The sequence below is a fragment of the Aulonocara sp. 'chitande type north' Nkhata Bay genome, linkage group LG10, assembly GCF_057382095.1.
Source record: "Aulonocara sp. 'chitande type north' Nkhata Bay isolate Kocher_YH1m ecotype deep benthic linkage group LG10, A_spYH_male_GT1.1, whole genome shotgun sequence".
NCBI lineage: Eukaryota > Metazoa > Chordata > Actinopteri > Cichliformes > Cichlidae > Aulonocara > Aulonocara sp. 'chitande type north' Nkhata Bay.
Window position 1 is genome coordinate 13,699,270 of NC_141353.1, and position 26,793 is coordinate 13,726,062.

The 26,793-nt window shown below is 40.9% G+C and overlaps 1 protein-coding gene across 2 annotated transcripts in view; it reads left to right on the forward strand.

Annotated features, from left to right (window-relative positions):
- Positions 1-1,070: 1,070 nt before the first annotated feature.
- The window catches only part of LOC147320397 (cell adhesion molecule DSCAML1-like), a 54,062-nt gene continuing 28,339 nt past the window's right edge, over positions 1,071-26,793 (forward strand). For both annotated transcript variants that reach the window (XM_086308331.1, XM_086308332.1), the window contains exons 1-3: positions 1,071-1,293; positions 12,114-12,434; positions 14,809-14,955. In XM_086308331.1, coding sequence (XP_086164457.1) covers positions 1,071-1,293; positions 12,114-12,434; positions 14,809-14,955 — 691 coding nt within the window. The remainder of the gene's footprint in view (positions 1,294-12,113; positions 12,435-14,808; positions 14,956-26,793) is intronic.

Below are 26,793 nucleotides of genomic sequence, written 5' to 3' on the forward strand. Positions count from 1 at the left end.
ATCAACTGTTTGCCGCAACAACAAAAGAGCAATAAAAAAACCTCTTAATTCCAAAGACCTCCAAGTTGTAACTCGAAATTAAAGTATCGTCACATCACATCATCTGATTCACTTCATAGTGAAGGGCAAGTCTTAATGTTTACCTTAAAAACCCAGAATCAAAAACGAAAAAAAACCTTGATAATAGATTTTTTTTATTATTATTATTATTTTGTAATATGCAAAGTAAATTTGTCACTCAGTCACATTTTACACCGAATTTTGCTGAATTCGATTAATTTTCTATTGGGTTTTTTCACAAGTGTAGATCGTCGGTCTTTCTGTTGGCTTCTTGAATGCACACTGATGTGTAGCTCCAAGCAGAGGATCACTTTTCAGATTCACCGCCAGAATCCACAGTGACTTTAAATATTCCATGAACTGGGAGTGTCCTGCAACTTGCCTCTCTCCATTCATTTCTGTGAACAGTGGAACTTCACATCGCGACACGGAGCGGAGCGAAAGGGGCGAAGCAGCGATGTAGGAACTTAATCACAATCCGTGAGGGCTTCGCTCAAACCTTTTATCCTTCGTTTCATTTACCTGCGGCGCAGTCTAAAGTGTCATGCCCCACACCTTGCTACTACCTCCTCCTTTCTTTCAGTCTGCAGTGCATTTCTGTGCGCAAATGTCTACGCATATGCACGGCTCTGAAAGACAAAGAAAAAGAAATCAGTTGTGGCTTACTGACATCTGCAGCGTCTCGGCCCTGTGATTAAAGCCTAAACTGAAAGGAAAGCATAGTGATAGATTTCTACTCTCTAGGCGGCTTTTGTAGCTCCACATTGCGCAAAGAAAAGGCGATCACCAGGGGCGCACAGGTGGGTGCGCTCTCCAAAGGTGCCAACAGATCTGTGTGCGCAGCTCCACCGCTCAAACAGTGTGACAATTTGGACACAACTGGTCCATAAAACACACTGTTCGCCTAAAACTAACCATCGGCTTAGCTGCAATCCATCGTTCCGCTGTGTTTGATCAGTATAGGGAGGATGGATTTGTATGCACTGTAGTCTTGGGAGGAGAGGAGGGACATGGGCGGGGCTGAGGCGCCTCTCGTTTCCCCTCCATGCTTAGCGGGGCAGCAGGGCTGGAGAGACCTCCGGGGAGCACAGTCGCCAGTCCAGCACGGAGACCCGCCTGGCCAAAAAAACGCGCCTCACACTTGCCAGGATTGCCAAATATTCCTGAAATATATACCTGCTATTTATGGCATGTGGCTTGTAACTTTACTCCTGCTGTACTCTCTCCAAGAAGGTAAGAGAAAAAAAAGAAATGCTTGGGATATTTCACACCATTCATACTGAATGCTGGAGTTCTTCCTTCTTTCTATTTATATTTTTAAGTTGGATGAAATGTACTGAAGAGGATTACGATGCATGTGATGGTTTGGATGATTTGTGGCTTTTGCTTTTTGGTGCATCATCGAGTATTTTGTAATGAGTAATTTGTTGAAAAAACAAAAGATCATTTAAATTAAAAAAAAAATGCATAAAGCCTCCGCGTTGAGTAAGTAGAAAATGTGTGAAAGTAAAGGTGTGAAGTGCTTTTTTTTCACCTGGATGTGTAGTGGTTTTATGCAGCGGACCCTGATCTCGCAGATGGTGCTGATAGCACGGATTGTTTTCGCATTACCAACTCCAGTTATGAATATGTAAAATGGCTGAATAGGGAGAATGAGGTGCAAATATAGAGGGAGGGTTGAGACAGAAATGAAAACATGGAGCGGCCTGCAATTACATAAATTGATTGGCAATTTTCGAACACATTCCCCTCAAAATGTTGACCTCTTGTAAAGTTTTTTTTTTTTTTGAAAGGGGTTGGATGCGCGTGATTTTTGAAATCTTGACGCTTTCATTGTGTAGCATTTGCTAATTGCAGCTGTTTTAATGGGCTGTATTTGACTGCGGGCGCTCGCTTCCACAGAGATGCTCTCTCTTTTTTTTCTTTTTTTTTTCAGGACGAGATTTTAAAGGGTATTAATTGATTTTCCTGTGTGATGACAAATTGTTCCCATTTTAAAATGGATGACAAATAAAAGGCCCATTCTCCTAGAATGGCCTTATTAGTTTAATAGGTCTCCACCCACATAAAGGCCATAATTAAGTGTATTCAGATTATGTTCCCCCTTATTTAATTTATTTGGTCCTTTTGAAAATTCCCCCTTTTTAATTCTGTCTGAAAATGTAAAAAGAAAAAAAACCCGGAGTTGCATTTGTTTAAATAGATTCTGGGTTTTTTTCCTTTCTTCTTCAGTATATGCAGCAAATCCCTGACCCTATTGCAAAGTTGATCTTCTGCTATTGCAGTGCATTATAATAATCCCGAACAAATCTGAGTCCAAAATACCAAAATTCAACACCATCTCTAGATTAGAGCATTTTATAGGCCTTTGTGTAGCCTATCTATTTAGAGACTTGTTTAAACATTGTTTTTCCTTATTAGCAGTGGCCCTGAGAAGCTGTAAATTTATTTAGCAGAAAGTCCGGGATACGGTGGATTGACAGGAAGAAGGAATATGGCCGTTCTCGGTGCAAACGATCTCAAGTAGGCCATTAGGTCCATTTGCCATTTTTAAGTTGTGATATTTTCTGTCTTTCTATTTTTTTTAAATTAACTAATTAATTTATTGAGGTTTTTTTTAGTTATCCAATAATATGACTTAGCTATATGCGCTACATGATTTTTATTCAGATTTAATTTTGATTATTCATACAAATAAATTATTCAGTTTGAAAGCTGTCACTTCATTGCCTCGCTGGCTTCTGTGGAATCGTATTAATATATGCGCAAATTTATTTCACCAAATGAGAAACTCCAGGGGCGTGGGTGCAGATTATAGACTTGCCCGGTCATGTTCCTCGCTAATAGCGCACCTGGACCCCGCGGTAGTGTTCGCGCGTGTGCCAGCGCGTGCGCCCCGGGTTCTTGTTTGTGTGTTTGTGTTGGCGGGCGCGTGGAGGAGGGCAAGTGACTGGGACGTCCCTCTTGGTTTGGTTGTTAGCTTGTGTTTTGAATTTTCCTGAAACTCGAAGTTATTTTACTTATTTGTTTTAAATATAAGGTTCTTTACGACACAATTTATACACGAATAATGTTTTTAAAGGGTACTAAATCATGTCGGAGGGTTTAGGAGACAAGCAGGACGTAGGGTAAGTAATAAATGTTCAAAGAAAAGCACATACATACATTACAATTAGCATTATTTGCAATTAAACGAGGATTTATTTATAGCGCTAACTGGTGGTTTTAAAGTGAAATTAGGTATTTTCATTTTGCTGCTAATGAATTATAGCCACAGACCGTATTCAGTGTAACTGTGGATTAATTAGCAGGTTATAAAATCAAGTTTCATGTGTAAGGCCTGCTGTAGGCCTGTTTTGAATTTTAATATGAAATCTAATTAATTAAAATGGCAAATTTTATGTATAGCATGTGAATGATATATCCCAAATTTTAATTGGAGGTGTGTAAAGCGCTAAGGTGAACCTGCTCCTTGCGCTCTCCGTTGCTCATCCCCCTTGCCAATAGAAATGTGAAAAAAATCCCCCCTTTTCCCTTCCCAGCCCAATTCCCTGTGCTTCTTTGCAGGGCTACACAATTAAAGCTGCAATCTGAGCTTTATGCACCACTCAATGACAGAGATGCGTGGTCCACAGGGGTGCCAATCATCACTCAGGAAGGACCCAGGCCTCCATTTTATTTGCCCTTTTTTAACCAGATCAAGCCTGGCATCATTTAATTTCACATTTAAGAATGTAAAATTAAAACTTAAAGAGGTTAAAGGAAAAGTGAAGAGCTTTCCGAGTGACTTTGCCCTTTTGAACAGTAAAAATACCCAAATTCTGACTTATTTATTTCAAACTGAAATGTTTCACAGCTGAAATATGAATATAGACATTTCTAGGAAAAATATATTTAAAAAAATGAAAATACAAGAGTTTAATGATAACTGATCAGACTTTATTTAGCAACACAAAGCCCACGTATCATTGACGATTTAACAAAGAAAACATTTCTGCAGAAATTCGTTGCCAAATGGTGGGGAAACTGCTGGTGTTCGGCAGCAAAAAAAAAGGGGGTTATTGCACTTCCCAGCTCACCAATAGGACGTCACAGCTCTGTCACTGTCATCCTGCTCTCCCATTCGCCCTGAAATCTATTATACATGCAAATGAGTTTATAAATAAGAAGTCATCAATGAAAACAAGAGAAAAAGGGTGCAAACAAATATCAATTACAGTAAGAAATTTGTTTATTTTTTAATTTTTTTGTTTCCAACAAGAACTCTGTGTAACAGCACCAAACACAGTGCCAAACAGATCCAGACCTCCTCCAAATTTTATTGGATGCCGGCGCTGCACATTTTTAGAAGGAGGGAGTGTTCAGCAAATCTCAAATCTCTGAAGCAAGTAGTTGTTTTTGTTGGATCTCCCTCTCTCTACCTCCATCTCTCTCACTCTCTCTCTCTCTCCGTCTCTCCCTCCCTCAATCGCTTCCTCTCGCAGTAACTCCCCTCCCTCTCTTCTCCCTCATCACTAGGCAGAATTAAAGGTTGGGGGAGGGGCAGTTTATGCAGACTGTGCTGGGACTTGTGATCCACAGATTTGATATTCACATTAAGAGAGAAACTGGCTGCTTTGATGTGAGGGGGAGCAGGTCCCAGGGGACTGCTGAAGTAGCACACTTTTTTTTTACTGACACAGCACACTCGGGGGTGGTTGGTGGTGGGGGTGGGTGCAGTGGGGGCATATTGTTGGGGACAGGGTGTACAGAAAGACAGTGGGTGGGGAACAGCGATACCCCTTCGTTGATTAGATGTAACCTCAACAACCCCCCCCCCCCCCCCCCTCCACACACACGCACACTTCTCCACCCACCAGCCACCTACTTATGCCAGACCCTTGAGAATTATCCTTAAGCTTACACCTATCTTTATCCCCCCCCATATCTCACCAATATTCAATTCACACCTCTTGTGCCAGTGTGTCTTCTTCTAGTGCATCCTGTGCCGCTTTGTTTCCACACACATTTGCACTCCCTTTGCCCCCTTATCAAAAGACAACTCACAACTTTCTGTCGCAAAAACAGGATGAGTGATGGAGAGGTGGCAGGCAAGGAGTGTAGTCGGTGTAGTAGCCACAGTCTGCTTGGAAGTGAACCTGTTTCCAAAATAGCAAGAACTGGAGGAGAGGACGGGAGAAGGGTTTTGACATATGCCATGGCAAATGTAAATCCTGCTTTTGACCTTTACTGCACGTGCCATACCAGTTAATGAAAGATGAAAATGCTGTGAAAATTATTGTAGCACTGGGGAAGGAATGGGAAGATGGAAATGGGTGAAAAAAGAGGGAGAGGAAGAGAAGCAACCTGTGGATGTAATATGTTGATGGTTGGTTGCAGGCACATCTGAATGGGACTTTAAGAGTTTCTTTTCCTCCTTCATTACAATATAGTTATGAACGTCAGGTGTGTGTGCGTGTGTGCTTGTGTGTGCATGCACTCCTGTGCATACTCCCATCCCGTCCTGGAGAGGCGTAGATCAGCTGCATTATGCATGATGAAACCTTGCATAGGTTATGACTTCTGCCTCCTCGACATACATATTCATGCGTGACTCTCTGGCAGGATGTATAAAATAGTGGCTGTGACTCTGACAGCCTAAGCTTTAGCTCCAGCGGTGCCTTCGGTGCTCCAACACCTTCCAGTGAGGGCTGCTTTGCTCTCTGGTGCTGTGTCTGAACGAGCTTGATGAAGCCTCCTGGGTGCAGTTGAACTACAGCAGCAACAACACTGAAACCCTACAGCTTTGGTCAATACTGCTATTAGGGTAATGTCTGTAGACATATTGCTAGACTTAAATTCTTATTATGGTTGGAAATCACAACTCATGATTTCATGATACAGCGCCCACAATAACAATGATATCACGATACAGTGATTTTGCAGAAAAATGGCTCCTAAAAAAGGCAAAAATCAGTTGCAAAGAAACAAATGTGACAAAGGGCAGGTCTAACTGTGAAGAAGAAACTCCTACTACAGATAATCCTCCATCCTGAAACACAGTATGACCAAGATTTACAATTTTATTATTTTCTTTTCAATATGATCACCGATGCCCATAAAGTCAGCGGGAAAGTGTTTACCGAGGTCAGAGCAAAGCAGATTTAGAAACTAAATATCATGAGAAATAAACAAAAGTTTTCTCCTGCATTTGTGCTGAATTTTAAGTTTATAACTCAACTTTTTGGGGGAGGGGATAAAAATAGGGGTGGGATGGCAATTTGGCAAACAGTTTCGCAGTTTGTGTGTCATGCTTGAGAACATGTTCTGACATGCCCCGTAGGAAGAAGATGTTTGGTGTTTGGGGGTTTATTTGGGCAAATAAACATTTGAAACCCTCACATTGGACCCTCAGAAAATATGCTTTTTTCTTTAATGGCACTTGGTGGAACTCTATATGAATATGTGATCAAATGAGGTTTTATTCAACTACCCTGTTTTTTTTTTGTCCTCTAATTTGGAGTAAGCACAATAGGCATTTAGAGGTGGGAATCACCAGACACCCCATGATGTGATATTATCTAAATACGATACTCAAAATGTGACATTAATGGGATTTTTAACATTTTGTGATATGATGAGTATTGCAATAGCATATATTGAGATTTTTAAAAATCTTTTTCAGCTCCAAATTATGTTCTCAAAGTTAAACTTTGTCAATATCCAATTTACAATCAAAACTGCTCCCAACAAACACCGATGTTTACATCAGCACTGTAACTTGCACTATTTTATCAACCGATTCACACTACAACCTGGGTTTGCCTCTTATCTGTATTTAATTTTATTTAATTTTAATTACTGTACAGTAGAGCAGGGCGATATGACCAAAAATATTTATCATGATATACATTTGAAAATTTGCGATAATGATATAACTGACGATATAATTGACACTAGACAAAATACTTTACAACTCCACAACTTTATTAGTGCAAAAAAAACCAACATCAATGTATTTTCACTTAAACAAGCAGCTGTTTTTTTTTTATCTGCATTAAAGTTATATAAAAATTTAACAGTGCAAATGCAAATCCTTGCTGACAGTTTAACCAAAAGGCATTTCCAGTGGAAATTGGCCGACATATCCTCAGCATAACCATGTATAATATCCACAAAACTTAAGAAGAGGTTATACACACACAACACGGTAATATTATGTTGAAGCACAGTACGTATCACTCCGCGAGGCGCCTGCCTACGGTAGCCGTAATGCTCCGACACTCCATCAAGCGCTGCGGCTTCGTAGCTTAGCAAAGTCGTACTAAAACATTTGACAGATTTTCGAGCGCCGTGTACATAAAATCGTTTCGAGGTCAGTAAACACAACCAGAATTCATACATAAGGCACACGGGATTATGAGGGGCACTGTTGATTTTCAGAAAAATCAAAGGATTGATTTTAAGTGTGCCGTATTTTCCAAACAACACGGTAATAACGACGGCCCGCTAGCATGCTCTACCAAAAATAGTGCTTTGTTGTGTATCTGACGGACGAAAGCCAAACCAGTTCCACACCACTGAAGTTGCAGCATTTTTACAAACCAATTCTGGTTCATCAGTTTCATTCAACAATCCGCTTTGGTCCTTCTCATTCTCCGTCACCGCCATGCTTTTTCCGCCATGTGCGTATGAAAACAAAGGCACTGCGCCTGCGCGTTTTACGCATATTCTATCGCGATATTTCATTTTCTTATCGTTGCCCAACATTGTACCGTTATTACCGTGAAAGGTATGATATGGCCCAGCCCTACTGTACAGTACTCTGTTTTTGGTAACTATTGACTTGATGTAAGTTTGTAAAAAATAGTATGTTTTCCTTTCTGTCCTGTTTGTTTGTATATGTGTTTTTCTTGCTGCTGTTACAACCAAATTTCCCCTTGTGGGACAATTAAAGGATTATTCTATTCTATTCTATTCTAATATCCGTTTCAAGCTATGGGTGATGTAAGTTGTGTCACTTCCGTTATTCATTATTGATTGATTGATTGATTGATTGATTGATTGATTGATTGATTGATTGATTGATTGATTGATTAATGAACTTTAGTATAAATGTTGCAGTAAGACTGAGTCTGATATCAGTCTGTGATTGATTGTCAAGTTGACAATCATATTCAATCTATTTCTGATAATATAGCAATTAACTGATGGATCGTCAAAAAATCACATATCTGTTGCTGTTTACGAAGACAGAAATTGATATTTAAATGTTACAACTGTTTTTTTATGAATATAACCAGAGACTGATACCAAGTCAGCTTGCCAGACCAAGACAAGCTCTGGGCAATCACTTAGTCACCACAACTTAATTCTGGCATTTACACTGTAGATGTAAGGAGGTTGCTGTCCTGTCCTGTTTTTACTTGTCTGACTGAGCCGTTATGCTCCAGTGTTGGATAGTATTTTCATTTGTTTAAAAAAATATCAACATTTGCTGTCCCTGTATTAACATAATATCACCACACACAATATTAACACTATATAATTAGTTTGCACTGCACCAGTTTCAGTTAAGTTTGTCTTTATGAACATGTTGAATAGTTTAGTGTGGACTGTCTGCATTTGGCCAAGGTTAGTCTTCATCTTCTGCATCATAGCATTTGTCACCTGGGGATAACCATTACAAGCTATGCATAAACGCATGTGTTTACAGTGTTGTTGGCATTTTGATGCTTGCTACACAAGCCTTGTACACGGGCACAGGTCATAAGTAACATTTCATCTGTCAGTTTTAAATTGAGTGGAAACTCTGCCAGTCTGGCACAAACCAGTGCCAGTTCAGCTTTGGAGTGCACCTGGTGGAGAGGGATGATAATGCTGTCCCTCACACACTTAACAAAATAGCAGTTTCTGGTATGTCAGTGAGTAAAACATGTTTTTTTTAACCGAGCTGTAATGTGTGGCTGTGCTTAGTTTGGAATCTTTTCCATTTAAACATATTTGCTCACTTCAGCAGCTGTTCATATTTGGAAAAGTGTGACAGACTATGGGATTTGGTTGTTTGCAGTTTCTAAATTTAGATTGTTCAGTGGGTCATTGTTGTTAGGGTAGACTGTTGCATTGTTTTTTGTTTTTTTTTAATATTCAGTCACAGCTTTCAAGTGCCAGCACCACCATGGCAACCCGCTTCCTCCACCCCCCAGTGTGACTGAGCACTGAGAGCTACTTTGGGATGTGTATGTGAATGTATTTATGTGTCTGCATGTCTGTTTATGTCAGCTGAGTGCACGTGCAGTTTGCCTGGCTTTGACCAGCTCGGGAGTGGAAGTACTCTGATCCCCTCGTATTCCACTTCCTGCTCCATCAGTCCCAGTGCTCCCAAGCCCCGCCTGGTGCCAACGCCCCCAGGCCATATAATCTACTGTATGAGAGGTTCTCCTGATGCCCAGCCCCCCAAGCTCAGGGTGACCCCCTCACTCTAGTACTTTAGTACTGTCCCCCCATTGGGAGATTATAGATATTGCAATCTTTAATATGGGCTTTATGCTCAGGGGCCATTACCAGTAATCTGCAGAGGGGAGGGAGTCTGACCTGGTTTTTGCAGCCCACCACTGGACTGCCAGACACATTTTCATATACCATCTGTAACATGCTGCCCAGATTTATCAATCCCTACATCAGGGACAGTGGCACTTCTTTAAAAGGAAGCTGGAATTATTGACTAACCCCACTAAATGGATAAGATAGCTGCATTATTCTTCGATCTGGTACATTGAGCTTAGTCCTACCATGATGATACTGTTGATGGTGTTGATTTTTTCTGCCAGACTTCACTTGTTAATGTTTGACCGTAAACATCACCCATAGCTTGAAGCCACCCTTCACTGACTACATGCCCAAAATCTCGAAAGGTTGGATGTTCCCAACTAAAGAAATGCATTGTATGATCACATGCAGATTTTTTCCACTCAAGATTTAATGTGATAAGTTTATATCATGTCTTTGATAATAAGATAAGTTTGATAAGTTGAAAATCACTGCAACAATATGAAAAAACTTAGAACCACTCTGGGTTTTATTAGGCTTATATGACGGTTGCATTATTATTATTATTAAAAAATGATGTCACAGTAAGACTTCTATTTAGTTGATACAAAACAATTACCATTATAATTAGATCATTAACGATGGCAAATAATGAAATATTTTGTGTATTAAAACATCTGAAGATTGTTGGCTGTGATCATTGTTGTTTGTTATAATCTTCCTATAAACTTTTATACAGTAAAGTGCATCTGATGTCAAAAACACACTCAGGTGATCAAGATTATAGTGTCGTTTTGTGTCGTTTTCCGGTTCTTAAAGCTGAAACAATGAGATGGCTAATGAACAGCCTAATAGGATGAACATTTTTTGTGATTAATCCAGCAAAAATTACAAAAAAAGGCAAAAATTCGGTTAAAAAAACCAACAAAAAAAAACCAAACAAGCAAAAATGTCAAATATTCCCTCACCGACACCTCTAAGTATTTACTACCTGCCTTTCTTTTCATGGGTTTTGAGGACTGTTAAAAAAATGCGATTTGAAAGTTTTTTCCCATTGTAAGATCTTGTTGACCAAAGTGATCAATAAAATAGTGACAAAAGTAAATGAAATAACTTAGTTGAAAGTCCTGTGCTTATATCACCGGATATGAGGTTTACTGTTATAGCTCTGATTTTGTTTTATTTATTCACATCAGAAATTTTGTGCTAAATTACGTTAAAAAAAAAAGATATTTTCCAATCCATTTGGGCTCCAAGACGCTCAGCAGTTGTGTTTTTTTCCCCAAGCCAATTTTCTCGAAAGGCTTTGCAGATTGTCATCAGATCTGTTATGTAACTGCATCAGAAAACATTTTGGGCCTATTGATATGCAATGAATGAGTGCATTAGATATATGGAGGAGATTAAATTAGGAATAAATATGAAAGAAAAAAAGAGAAACCCATAAAAGTCAGTGATCTCACCTAAATAAATACATACATACATTTATTTGAATCAGTGAATGTGATTATAACAATGAGAAAGTTATTCATTTTGATCAGTTTTACTGATTAAATTCAGTCTTTAAAAGCAGTATTAGATATCAGGGCTATTCAGAGGAACATCTGTAGGATCTATTTGAAACTGAGTGCTAAGTTTAACCTGTTTTGATCGAAATTCTTGATACTTTAGTATCGTTTAGCACCTTTGGTGATGTTTTAAAGACTTCCTGTTCTGAGTATAGCTGTACAAGGGTGACCATTTGGTGGACAGTTTGTATTAGATGACATAATTTAGAATTAACATCCACATCTGTGCGGTGTCTCCCTTCCATTTTTTCTTCTAATCTTTCCTATACTGACCTCAAATTTGAGACGGGCCTGCCTCATTCCTTTTTTTCACTGTCCTCTCAGTGCTGGAGGTGTATGTGTTTAATCTGAGTGCCAATGAATACCATTCCTGTTTGTGTGTGTGTGTGTGTGTATGTGTGTGTGTGTGTGTGTGTGTGTGTGTGTGTGTGTGTGTGTGTGTGTGTGTGTGTGTGTTAAATATGTAAGGAGATTAAATAGACTTAAATCTCTGCGTCTGGCATAGAAATTCCAATCACATAACCTATCTACATGCTCCCTTCCTCTCTCCCTCTCTTTCTCTTGCTTTCTGTTTGTCTTTATGTGTTTGTACATGAACTGTATGGAGGTAACAGGCTCCTCCTCTCCCACCCCCAGATCCACCTAAACCATCACAGACTTTGGCCCAAATCCCTTGCTTTCTGCATCATGTGACTGATGTTTGCAGCTGGACATTTGACACACATTTGTTATGATTATTTTGCCACAGATTTGAAGGACATTCCCTGTCTGTCCAACATTTTCACTTTACTGTGGTGCTTAATGCTTTAAATCAGTGTTGCTGAAATCTGATAAGTTTATTTTGACACTATTGTGTGTTTTCAGCATGTGTACAGCGTGTAACAGGTGTTTGTTATTGACTCTTTACTTCCATCTCTGCCTGTTAAGTGATGATGTGTTGTATGTTTGCCCCTGCAGTACACAGTGAGGATGTGGGCTCTACCAGGCTGTACTTTGTGAATGCCTCCCTGCAGAGGGTAACCTACTCAAGCTCGGTGGGGGTGTCCCTGCCCTGTCCAGCAGGGGGCACCCCCAGTGCCATACTGCGCTGGTACCTGGCCACCGGCGACGACATCTACGACGTGCCCCACATCCGGCATGTGCATGCCAATGGCACGCTGCAACTGTACCCCTTTTCGCCCTCTGCCTACAACAGCTACATCCACGACAATGACTACTTCTGCACCGCGGAAAACCAGGCCGGCAAGATCCGCAGCCCCAACATTCGCATCAAAGCCGGTGAGTTGAATGGACAGCCAGGAAGGGAATAAACTCTAGGGTAAAGAAAAGTGGGGTTATGGAGCGGAAGGTCAAAGCGAGATACAGCAAGAAGAGACTGTTGCTGAAGCATAAACTAGAGCAGATGTGATTGGCAGCTGCAAAAAGCCCAACCCACACACAGAATCACCTGCCCTAAAATAGCCTGTCTCGACCTGAACACAGATTGACCTAGAACACAGTCTACAGAGAGAACATCTGCATCACGTACTACATCAGGCCTTGGCCTTTGCTCACACCTATTTGACTGAGCTGCTGATGAACCACTGCACTTTACACCAACATAACCCCTTCATCTATGGCCTGGCACCATCTGGTAGAAAGAAATTCAAAACACAACCCTTACAGTACTTAGAGTGAAGTAGCAGCTCTACTGTGAGATATAACCACATCCGGTAAGGAGGAAAACTGTGACAAAAGGCTATATGAGTTAACCGGCTCATCCTCGTTGGCAGTCCTTCCATTTATCAAAGGTCAGCACAACAGAAGAGGAGCTTGACAGCCACTTGAATTTTTCTTAAACAAGTACCTTTAAATGCTTTGCAGGGTGTGAAAAGCAATTCACTGCATAAAAAATAAATGTGTGTACTTAAGTGTAGAGTACTAAACTTTAGGTTTATGCACTAAGTTTTATGCTCTGTTGTGTATTGTTGTGGGTTTCACTTATAGTAAAGGATACACACATAGTATACACCACTAGACTCTCTACAGTCTATTTTTGTGAATTTTGACCGGAAGCTGCCTCTGTTGCCATCATATTCCCATTTCTGTCCTCCTTCTCCTCCCTGCTCCCTCGTTCTTCAAACTGTCCTCTTGTGCCAGACTAAATTTAGCCACAGCACACTTCTTTAATTATCTCTCATTAACAAACCTAATTGGTGCTTTCCATTGATTAGCGCATGTGAGGCTTTAATAGGCGAGACCTCATCTAAAGTAAAATAGTACATCAGGGGTTTTGGGAAGCTCCAGCTCTACAACGAGAAGAGAAACACGAAGAGGAAAATTACCCGGTAAACAGATACGTCAACATCAGCAGATACATACACTTACACTACATCTATCGCCCTGCCCTCCCCCTTTCCCATCATTCATTCAGGCCAGTGAGTCCCTCCCCCTTCCCGCCTGCCATCAACATCTGTTTTCATATTCTGCCTCCCAACACCGACCTAAACTAATACTCATATTCATTCTAATACTAATACTAGTGCCAAGTTGAGGATTTGAGCCAGGACCCTGAGCTGTATGCCAGCCGCTTGCTGCCTTCATTCCCACATGACCCAAAAGCCAGGCCTCAGGAGCCGAGGGATTAGCATGAACCAAACATCCTGCAGCCAACGGCTTCAGTCAAGCCTTGGTGCACAGGTTATACAGTCAGACAGGATGTGGGTGTTTTGTTTGGGATTTTATGGCCACAGTTTTGCGCTTGCACTGCCACTGAGCAGCTATTGACAGGAGTCAAATTGAATTCAGTGCTACTGCCTCGTGGCTTACAGCAAAGTGTAAAGAAATTCACAACAGAAGGGTTTCATTATACTGTTTCAAAAGAACTCAACAGAACGGGTTTATTTAATTTATTTATTTAAAGAAGATGTAAATTTTGGCAAGTGTTTTCTTCTTGCGGCAGGAATGTATGCATGCTGTCATCATGTCTGTTACCAGGAAAGGGATTCCGAACCAGTTTCTTAGCAACCTTCAGATACGTGCTAGCTTTCATGTGATTTCGCTAATGAGCTCCTGCTCATTCAACAGAGTGTAAAATATTGCATGAACCTGAATAAACCAAAGCACCATTAACCCTTCAGTGCAGCTCAGTCTGTTGTATACTTGGGAAGTTCTGAGCAAAAACATCAGTGTTTTATTATGATGTCATCCCCGAGCTAGAAAATGATTTCCATGATTATCCTGCCTAATGGTGGCTTGTGCCATTTGTGCCAAAAGCAGAGGCAGGATTAGAAGAGTTCAAACAATAGACAGGAGTAGTTCAGTAATTTCCAGTGAATACATGCGGAGTGCTGTGGTAATTGATGAAAGGGCGTTTTGCTCTGGAGTGTTAATGTGTTGTTTTTGATGATGTAAACACGGAGCTGATTGTTGTTTTTGCCTTGGCAAGAGGGGTAATAGGACCATGTTGATGGCGCTCACACTCTCTCGACACATCTTCTAAATGGAACACTTCTGGGATATTTTATGTAGATAATCATCATCTTTCAAATTCATCTCTTTTAATGTTCATAAAAAAATAGGGAAGTCTTTATTCCTTGGTAGAAAACCCCATTTAAAAGATCCTTTCTACATGCAGTGTGTTGTATGTAATATTGTGTTTGTGTTTGTGTAGTTTTCAGGGAGCCCTACACCGTGCGGGTGGCGGACCAACGCTCAATGCGGGGCAACGTAGCTGTGTTCAAGTGCCTCATCCCCGCTGCTGTGCAGGAGTACGTCAGTGTTGTATCCTGGGAGAGAGACACTGTTTCCATTGTCCCAGGTAGGACATTAAGTGAGTGAATTTGGAGCGAGATGGTGAAGGCACATTGATTGTTGACTGTTGGATTCAGGGTTGTCTTTATGTGTGTGTGTGTGTCTTTATGTCTGTGTCTCTGTTTGTGTGTGAGAGCGGTTGATGTGCCACTGTGCTCTGTGTTTGACCGAATTCTTAACTCGTGTCTTCTGTCTGTTCACTGTTCTGGATCACTGATCCGGTCCTCCTCCTCCTCCTTCTCCTTCCTTCCTGAACATATCTCCACCCTCACCCTCTTTCGTCTGCCACCTTCTTTCTTTGGACGGTTCCATCTTTCCAACTCTGCTAGCCCTGCTTTCCACATCACATTTAATTATCTCAAGCTAATGTCAACTAGTGCCTTTAATTGTGTTTGACACCAAAGAAAATGAAAGACAGACATCTCTTTCCACGTTCCACACTTTCTCCTCATCAGATCTATTTTGGTCCACTCCCTGCTTGTCTTGCCACTATGTCCTTGAAGAACAGGGCCACAATTAGAGATACAGGATGTCAATAGGACTGTGCCCCTGCATTCATCTTCATTAACCTCATTAGTGTATGTGAGCGTGTGTGTGTGTGTGCGAGAAAAGATAAATGTTGAGATCTGTCTTTATGTGTTTTTCCAGCTTTTTTGTAGGTACATTTTTCTCATGATTTTGTTTGAGATGTGGGCCTAATTATTTTCTGCATGTAAAACCCCTTGCAATAACAATAAAGGGCAGAGGGAGGAGAGATGGAAAAGAAGAGCAAACCAAAGGAAGAGTAGCAAGGAGGGTAGTAGGGCAAGAACGGCCTCAGGTCCTGGCAGATGGCGTTTTATATTATATGTATGCAAAGCACACAGACTCTGTGTCACACATGTACATGCACCAAGGTTGCAGTAATTTGTCATTTTCAGACATTTCAGGGTACAGTATTTTTTTTATAATACTGAAGCATTTTTGTGTATTTAGAGTTATTTTTTTGTCCTCAGTTACCAATGTGACTGCTTTAATGGGCCACATTTTTCAGGGCTGTGACCAAATCACCCACTTTTTGTATTTCTTGCCATACTTTTATTTTGGCATTCACTATTAACACTTACAGTGTGTAGGGAAAAATACTTTACTGCTTTTTACTTAGCTAAATTCATGAAAATTCTCATGAATGCTCATATTATACACACATCAGCCAGCCAGACATAAATGTTCTACTCGTATGCTTTCATATTTGTGCTCTCTTTCCCTTTCCTCAGTTCGGCTCTTAAGATTATGAGTTGTTGACGTCACGCTTGGTTTACATGTGACTTCTGATGATTCCTGAACATAAATATAGTAGATCTGCTTTGGGTATGCCAGCCCTCTGTGTCTATATTTGTGATTTCTATGTATGGGGTGTTTCTGTACTGTCACGAGGCTCCAGTGTGTAATTACGGGTATATAGGTCAGTTGATGAGCAGTGAGTGTGAGGATCAGATGCTGAACATGATGAGCTGCTCACTGAACTCAGCATTCGTTTCACTACAACAGCAGCACACACAAACAGGGCAAACACTGGCAGCGTGGTTGCATTCAACCTTGACCCTCCAATCAGCAAAGTGACCTCGTCATCCTCACAGCCAATCAACATAGTCTGCACAACAGCTCATAATCTGAATATTGTTATTGCATTCTCACATGGGTGCACAATATGCAAACATACTCATGGACACATACAGTAAATGTCCATATACAGCTGATACATGTGGTTATATAAACAGTCCAGTGTATTCATACTGATCTCCTACTCCTCACTAGATCATTTCAAACACTACAGAGTGATGCTTTTTCCCTGATTGGCCAGCAAAGGACTGTCTGGATACATCTAATGAAGATGTGAAAGTTAAAATAGATTTTATGATGGAAAGCTCCCGATGTGCACGTGAGTAGGTGACTACCTGTCACAGCAGGAGATGATGGTGAAATTTGAGGAAATAAAGCCACTGTGCAAAGACACACATAGTCAGACTCATTCATTGCACCATTTTCCTTTTCTGCTTGTTACAATTTAAGGTAATGAGAAGCAGGGGACAGATAAAAATCCTGTAGGTTTTGCCACTTAACACAATAATACGACTGTCAACAAATAATATTCAAACATTTGATTAGTACTAATCTTTATTCTGATCAGACCCACTTAAATGTATCTCTGAGAGCAAATACTCTGTTATCTGTTACTGATGAGAGAGGCCATTGTCTGATGGAAATGGTCTGCAAGCACCAAGTCAAAGCATTCAATCATTCAGTCCTATGTATTGTCATCTGGTGGGCTTTGGCTAACTGTCACAAAAGAAAATGAAAAACTTTTGCTTTTTCTTATTTTCAGAAATGCATTTCAGCTGATAGCTCAGTGCATATTTATGACTTTATCTTTTTTAAATGTAAATTGAGGTATTTTAGGCGTAGTGATTCACTGATGTTCCCCACCTTCGAAGCAACATTTGTGGCACCACCGAACCATCAATGAATCTGATCACAGTTCCTTCCTGTACCTCCTCCTCGTCATTTGTCCCTATCTCAAAACAAAAGCACAGTATGAGTACATACATGAATAGACAGGCCTGTTTTCTTTACATTAGTGGATCAGACAACACAAACTGAACCAAGTCATAGACGAATCTGACTGATAGCATGTTTTGGTTTTTTTATATATATGGCAACAGTGTTGCTGTGATGTGCAAATCTGATATCATGACAGCCCTACATTGAATTAAAAAAGAGTTTAAGTAGTTTATCTGCACTTCATATCTGTGCTTTTGCACGGAGGCATCGCTATGTGTAGACTCTGATCAGTAGCACAGTCACATATTGGTGTGAAGGTTGAGTTGATGACATAACACAACGCAGCCATGCCCTTTGAACCACAACAGGTTCTATTTTGTCAAACACACGTTTCCCTTCTGGAGCATTTTGTGTGTGTGTGTGTGTGTGTGTGTGTGTGTGTGTGTGTGCATGATTATGTATGTGTGTGTGTGTGTGTGTTTGTCCCCTTGCCTGTCCCACTTTCCCATCCAGCCAGGACAGGGGGGGTGGTTAAGAGGGGAGGGGTGCAGGCAGACTGACCTATTTCCCTCTCGCTTCCCCGTCCCGTACTATCCTTGTAGTTAAGCTTTGTGTGCGTGCGTGTCTGTGTGTGTGCCCACGCGTGTTTGTGACCCTCGTGAGACAATTGAGGTCTGCTAATCTGAGTAGTGATCTGAAGGAGGCGAGCTGGAGCAGAGACAGAGAGATGGAGGGTTTGTGGACGGGAATAAAGACAACAGTGGGACACAGAGAGGGTTCAGCTTGCCGATCGAGGCCGTCGATCTAATCAGCAGAAAGCTAATGAGTGGGTCCGATGAATAGAGACTGGACCAGCAGATGGCTGTAGCCACATGGTGGTCCACAGAAGATGCCCAACCATGCCCCATCTAATCCACCTGCTACACTGTTTGGTCTTGTTTATGTATTTGCACAGTAATTTGATAAACATTTCCTTAAAACCTCAGGCTGAAAAGCACAAAATAGAATTACAGTGTATATATAAGATTAGAAAACCAGATTAATAAACTCCTGTCCTACACAGAGCAATATTTTCTGCTCTCATTCAGTCACACTCCAAACTCTCATCTTGTTCTACCCCCTCTCATATTTTAACAAAATAGCCGCAGTATATCATAAGTCAGGCACATTTTGTACTGTAACCTGTCATAACCTGTCAGTGTGATCAGTATCAGGCGCTAATGTAAAATTGGATTCTAACAGGAGTCACCAGGTGGCGAGGTCACTTACAGGCTACATTACAAATCAATCTTTGGCCCCCTCGGGTGCTGGACACCAGGAGGTTACATAGACTCAATAGTACACAGCTACACACACACACACACACACACACACACACACACACACACACACACATATACAGCTACGCAAACAGCTAAAACATTGCAGCTGAATTGACTGGTTTGTAGGTGATTCAAATACACATGGGAGTCTGATGATGCTGACAAGCACACTCCAGTCCACTTTGTCAATTAATATGCAGATTATTTATAAAACAGATCAATTAATTGTATTTTTTCTCTGAAATATGCTTGTTATAATTTCTGTAGGACAAAAGGAAAAATAAAAAACTAAGTATACAAAACGGTGAAAAAAAATAAAATAAACACACACATAGGGAGTACCATTATATAACAATACTGTTGTATGTGTATAGATGGTTATACAGTTTTCCCTCTGTGTAATTAGAAAGTTAGTGTCATAAGGCTTCACACAGGTGCAGGAGAGAGGTGACAAAGGCAGAGGGACGTCATGGAGAGCAGCAGTGTGTTAGGACACCATGTCTGTAAATCTGTGCTTGTGTACTCAGAGCAGGAATACATTAATGGATACACTTGTCTGGGACACGGCAGACGCTTGTAAACACACTTTGACACACACACTTGCTTCTAGTAAGTACAACTGAACAAGCCTCTCTGCACACACAGACACACGCGCCCTTCAAAAGTAACACAATAAAGCCATTTTCAGATTTTGCATGTACCAGCCTGAATATGGCGTACTCATTAAACATTAACTTGGGATACATTAAGGCTGTGGTTTGCGCTGCTTTGTGACTTCTCGCCTGTTGTTGTGCTCGGGCCGTCTGAGTACATCAGGACGTTGTGTGATAGAGGAGGATGGGGAATACGTGGCATCCCCGGGGCTCTTGGAACATAACCCCCACAAACCCTTGGGTGTCACATCATCCCTCTCTCACCTCTCCCTCATCTACCCCTGCCTCTGTCCCATGTGGTACACAGCAGGCAATAGGGAAGGGTTAATGGGGGACTAAATCATGCAGATGAAGCCTCCACCATGAGCATACACCTGCAAACGTGTGGCAGTATGACCAAAACTCAGCAATGAGGTGCTGGAAAAACTGTCTTCCCGAGACATAACAATCAACATGACAGGGTTGAAATGTATGTCTTTTCACTTGTTTGTGGTTTGTTCACCTCTGTCAGTTGGTCTTTCACTTTCTGTAGATATTTTTGCCCCTCTCATATTTGCCCCAGTGTGCTGAGAGCGACTGAGAGCCGGACAGGAACAGATGGGTTGCTGGCAGCCATCTTTTACTCAGTTAGGTTGAGCAGACACGTGGGTGGGTGTGTTAATTAGCACAAACCAGTGAATGTGTATGTGTGTGTGTGTGCGTGAGTGTGAGCGCGTGCTGCAAGGGGCACAATAGACATAATTATCTCTGCTTGAGAAGCCCATTTGGGAGGGGATGGGGGGGGGGGGTTGGAGGGATGGCATGGAGAGGCGGAGTTCAACAATGGCCCAACCACAGGCTTTGTGTGTACAGAGCAGAGGGCTGACAAGTGTCGGCTGTTATTGAGTATTTACACACTATTACACTCGCCTGCTCACGTGCACTTAACGCAGAAATGCACACACTCTGACGCTTCGGCCCTCGCTCTCGTTTGCTTTTTCGCCTCCTTGTCTCCATCAAAAAAACACAGGCTCACACACAGCTATAGACACACACATGCAGCATGTTTATGTTTACAGTGCATCAGTGTATCAGTGTCACTCAGAGTAAGAGGGAATGATAGGAAAGCCCCTGCGAGCACATCAGTCTGACAGAAACCTGGCCACTATGTAACCCTTCAAGCCAGGCTGTGAGAGTATAGAAACTGAGGGAGAGAGGAAGCGAGAGTTTAGGAAGTTTCTTCTTCATTGACAAATTACCAAGATTATTTTGCTCCTTTGGCTTTCTTTTTTTTTTGTGATGAAAATAAATTTTTTGTGAAAAGTCACATAGAGCAAACCAAGAAAATGAAACAACGCCAACCAGGCCAAATCTTACTGTTTTGAACTTTTCAACAAGTGTGACTTCTTTTAAAATGCAGAAATCAGCTTTTAACTTACATTGTAATTGAATTATGGAGACATATCGGTCAAATGTAGTTGATATAGTGGGAGAATCAAAATACCAAAATTGTAAACTTTTAATTTTCAGTAAATATAAATGGATGCGCAGTAGCAAATAATGGCATCTAAACAGAATCTTAGTAGCTTAGTTACTAAAGTTGTCGCATTATAACTGAAGACAAAAAGCTAATATGAGAAGGAAAGCAGATCAATAAAAGTAGTTTATCTTCATTGATTTCAGGTCATATCCACAATCCTGAGCAATCATTCCAATCAGTCAGTATTATTATCGTTGCATTATTATTGACACTTTTTGTGATATCAAGGCAAAGAACGGGTCCCCAGTGGCGTTGTAAGAGATAGCTGTTAATCTGCATTTCCGTCCACATCCACAGTCATTAAGGAAAGTGAAAGCAGGAAGGCTTGTGTCAAGGCTTAGAGTAAAAGAGTTGCAGGGTTTATGTGGCGTGGATTGGGTTAAGAAATAGGATTGGAAGCAAAGAGGTTTTACCCCTTTTTTTCTACTTCCTTCCACGCTTTTGTTTAGGCAGGCGAAAGCAGGATTAGAGCGAGGAGATTACAGCAGGATCTACTAAGAAATCGTATTTAAGGAAATGCTTATTTTCACAACCACTCACAGCAGAGACTAGAAGTTTCGTGTCCCTTTCTTTCTTCATTTCTGTGTTGCTTTCATTATTAAAGGCAGTGATTTGTTCTCTAATCCTGGCTTTCTACAACGCAAAAACTTATAGCTTTACAGTGTTGCCCCACTGTTTTCTCCTGAAATGTTATCATATTTGATGTGTGGGATTGTAGTAAAAATATATGTTTACATACGCTCAAAATTCTGGTATCAATTTTCTACTTTTGTGAGTCTCTCTGTGTGAGTGAGAGGTTCTTTTCCTCATGTTTCTGTGAATGTGGTTTATCATTCACAGTCTCATGAGGAGGCATGATGAGGGACTGGATGGGATCCCCGGTGGTCATCAAAGTGCCATGTTCCTACATGACCTCTCAATCAGACCTATTGATCCGCTTCACTATTAGCTATCCAAACACGCACAAAGGCCAGATCAACATCACAGACCCCGACTGATTATAGCGTGGGTCATAGTGAAAAGCTCCTCTGAGGTCTTTATGTGACAGAAACGCCTGTCTGAGGAAGAGGTGGCTTGTTGCTTATAGATTAGTATGCACATAGGAAATGTTCAATAATTCATTATTTTTGCAGTAGGTGAGTGGTTTGATCACTATAAAGTGAAACTCTGTTAAGACATCAGTCAATAACTGAGCATATACATACTATGGGGAAGAAACAAATAGCAGCCCTCATTTTCCAGAGCATTGTGTTGGTAAAAGGCTTGGTATCCAGCAAAAAGTGACAATGAGATGCAATGTTTTATGCTGCAGGGGAAATTCATACATTGAATACACACACACACACACACACACACACACACACACACACACACACACATATATATATATATATATATATATATATATATATATATATATATATATATATATATATATATATAGAGAGAGAGAGAGAGAGAGAGAGAGAGAGACAGAGAGAGACAGAGAGAGACAGAGACAGACAGAGACAGACAGAGAGAGAGATATGCATCTATCTTATCTATCTATCTATATAGTGCAGTATGCACTTATGAATTTAGGAGGTATGTCGCAAGAAGAGGAAGACAAGTGGTGTAAAACAAAGAACAAGAAGCATAATCAGGTTTATGAGTCCAAGTAGGTGATTTAGTGCCTGTGTCTGCATCTGGATCCAGGAAATTTTGAGAAAATTCCTTATTATTTCTATATATAGCATCACAGCGTTGTCCAGATCTGTATATCTTTCTGGACGCACGGACTAATCCATGCACGGTGTGGGGGGAGAAATTTCATATCTTCACACCTTGGCAGATATATGCAGTAACAGGCTGTTCTAGCTATTTTGAGCTAATTTGAAATGCTAACTATGAAGACTGACAGCAGAAGAGTGAGTGTACTTCTATTGTGTGTACACATTTGTCTTGTGTAGCGTTACTGTGAAGCTGGACTCTGTCATAGGGTTACAAATTCAGACTGACAGCCTTTGGACTCTTGAGCATTCGATGCAGACTCAAGGAGAAAGTGCATCATAGAATTCACATTCAGCATTTGCTCGTGCTGTAATGTAACTGTAGCTATACTGTACGCTAGACATTTTCTTTTCGGTTCAGTTTCACCTACAGATAATTTTTACATATTACAGTCACAAAGAAGGTCACAAAGAAGGTTGCTTACACTGTTTCAGAACTAAACTTTAAAAACTGAATCTTTTATGCTGACAGAATAACCAAGTCAGTGGTTCTTTAATCTGTGACTTCCACCTCTCAGATGGTGATCTCCATTCTTTAATTGCAGTAACGATGATGAAACTCAGGATATTTGATACTTTGGTTATATCAGTCATGCCCCCCCACCTCCTTTCTCTCTCCCTCTCTCTCCCTCATACTGGGCAGTGACACTCCTCTGCCACCAGCACTCTAATAGGGAGGGACCAGGCAGCTCACTCAGTGCTGCTAATGCAGCTCACTGCCCCAGGCCATGGGGCTAAGCTGGAGTACACTACATCTCATCTCATCTCTCTCTCTGTCTCACACACACACACACACATATGATGGCAGACACACACCATAAATCCAACATCGTCTCTTATCTGCAACTAAATGAAAACAAGGTGGAGGAATGGAAAGCTTTTCATTGCCGGATGTTTACTTTTATACTGAGGTGCATTTTTTGAAGACCAAAGTTACTTCAGTGTTTAAGCTTTAGTGCACAGAAAATTAGCTGTTCAATAGGAATTAATGGGACATCCAGTAAAGAGAAGGTGTTTGGACAATAGTGGCACGTGTCTCTACGATGCCATGCATTGGGATACATGTGTGTGTGTGTGTGTGTGTGTGTGGTTTCTGTCTCCCGGGACTCTCATTATCACTGCTGTCCCAGATGTCACCAAGCACATGAAACACACGTCATGAATAATGGAGTCCTATTTCTACATCTCTCCCCATTTCTCTCCTATCCGCCCACTCTCTTTCCCCTGCATCCCTCGTTTCCTCTGATGCTTCCACTGATGCTTCCACTGATGCTTAATTTTCTCTATCTGAGATGGTCCATTTAGCTTTACGCTGCATTGTCGCCCTGTCTGGTTAGGGACGGCTTTATGGGGGGTAACATGGCACCTCTGCAGCGTTCTGTCGAGGTATATCTATGCAAACAATGTCTTTTGCATACAATTGGTTTCATGTCTGTCCCCGACGGTCCATTCAGTCTCTCGATACCCCCCCACAAACCCACACACACACACACACTTCATCCCCTCCCCCAGTGTTTACTGTTTAAAGTCACACAGGGCAAATTGGGACAGAGCAGTCAGTGGAGCAGAAGAGACGTGGTCCCATCATGGTGGAAAACTGGACTCTGCTTTCTTTTCTACCTCATCCCTCTGTTTCCCTGCCTCTTCTTAGCCTCCATGTTTGCCTCTTCCTCACTTCTGTCCCCCCAACTTTATGTCATTCGTTACCCTCACGGTGAGTTGGTGTACAACATCACGCAGCGGCAAGGGGCAGGGCAGGGAAAACATGATTGAAAGATGAGGTAAGCAGTCACAATTGGTTAGGAAAGAGGAGAGCAGTTAGGATTAGACAGTGAAGCGTGGCTTTTTAATGAAAACATGACAGAACCGCGGCTCCCTCAATGCCCTGCAATCTCGACTCCTTTCCAGAAAATGAGCGAGTGACAAAGAAGCGAGTGAGAGAGAAAGAGAGAATCGAATGCTGACACACAGATATTGTTCATGTGGCTTTAGTCCTATCTCGCACATTGACTCATGCTCTGTGTGTTGTTAACAAAGTCTCTCGCATTAAGGAGATGCAGTGGCTCCAGTCGCACAATTCGTTTTTACACCTCAGTTGTGCCAATAAAACCTGCTTTGAATATGAATTAAAAGGAGTTAAGAGGGTGCCATTCATAGATGTTAAGTAAGTGTGCAGCAGAATAAAAGCCAGGACAGTGTATATATTTAAATGGTTGACACCTGCTTCTACTTGGGCTTTTAATGTACACAGCATAGAAAAGGGAGAGAACAGAGGGAGGGTTGAGAGGGCTCCCGCTTTGAATACAGATGTAACACCCCCTTTTTTGCATAAAGGAGTGGAGAATACAGACATGGGCTGTTATCTCCTTCTTACTTTACCCAGCATCATGCCCTTTACTTCTACCCTTTTTCTTATCCTCTCTTTCTCGTTATTAAAATCAAGTCAATGACTCATCGATGGCCCTCTTCCACTTTAAAGCATTCCTCTAGTGCAAAACTGGTTTACTGCCATTCACAGGATCCACTGTGCTAATTTTAACACGTAGTTTATTATTTTTTGTGCCAGCAGGCTAATAGTTTTTGTCCTATTTTAAGCCCGGTAGGTGTTTCTTTGTGTGTGCACGTGCCACACACACACAAATCCAGGCCTCGTGTGCCTGGATTTGTGAGCACCAAGCATATTCCAGCACTGCAGAGAATATCTCCGGAATATGTTGTGCTTTTTTTTTCTTTTGTCTTCTTTCTGTGACAGTCACAAGTCTTTGATCTGCTCCTCCTCCCCTCCTCCGTCTTCTCACCTTCTTTCAAAATCTTCTCTGCAACTTGCCGTTAAGAGCACAGGTATAATGCAGAAATACAGAATGCAGTTTTTCTAAAGTGAGACTCAGAATGCTGTTTTTTTAGCAGCTCAAAATCATTTTGGTGTTTAACCTCCTAAAACCCAAACTCTTCCATGGCATGCATTTTTAAATTCTCTTTGATATTTGGGCATATTAGGACCTGATGAATGTAAAAACAAGGAATCACCAGATTGTTCTTTTTTTTTTTTTTTACCTGATTTTTGTTTCTAAGAAAAATGAGAGCCACATATGAGGATATTCGTTTTAAATTTCGGTAAAAGAGAGCCAGTACAATGTCCTTGTAAGTGGATATCAGGCCCTTGTAGAGCAAAATTTAGTATTTTGGTCTAGACAACCCAAAATGTGATGCCCACATATGTGGGCGCCCGGTCCTAGGAGGTTAAAGGATATAAAATCAATTTCAATTAGAAAAGACTAATAAAGCTTTGACACTCAGGTGCAGATGCATTTTTGTGGGTCTGGAGCTCAAACCCTTCTGTTACCATCTCCAATCAAAATGTCATCAAGGTTAATTTCTTTCCACTGTAATTAAATACTTTGAAAGTATTGTGAAGAATTATGTTTTAACTGTAAAAGATACACTGCAAAATGTGGCATACTGTACTATACATATACTTAATAGATACTGACAGGAATATTAACTAGCAGTAAACTGTTATTTTACAATGTCCCTACTGTATTCTACACTAACAATTTCTTACATTGACATATAACTGCATGTCCTCAACCCTGTGCCTCCTGAGACCCCACGTTTTCATATGGGGACATTTTACATTCTGGGTTTTCTGTACTTTACACTTTATTCTGCTCAATAGTGCAGATGCAATCTTTAACAAAGTGTTAAAAATGGCATCTGTATCGTTTATGCTACAAAATAAACCCACTGTCAGGTTTATTATTTATAGTTTTATATATTCTAATTATTTTTAAAGTCAGATTAGTTTCAGGTAGCATCCAGATTGGATTTACTAGGTTTTTTCAGTTGAGCTTTAATTCACTATTCAAAAAATAACTTTGATTGATGATGATTCTTTTTTATTTCTTTATTTTTTTATGTATTTTTACATCTTAGGTTTACTCACTTTTTTGAGATGTAAAAGTACCAGAGCTCAAGTCTCAGGTGTAGTTTTTGTCCTTATTTATTTAATCAATCAATCCCCCGACTTCCTGATATTCTTTC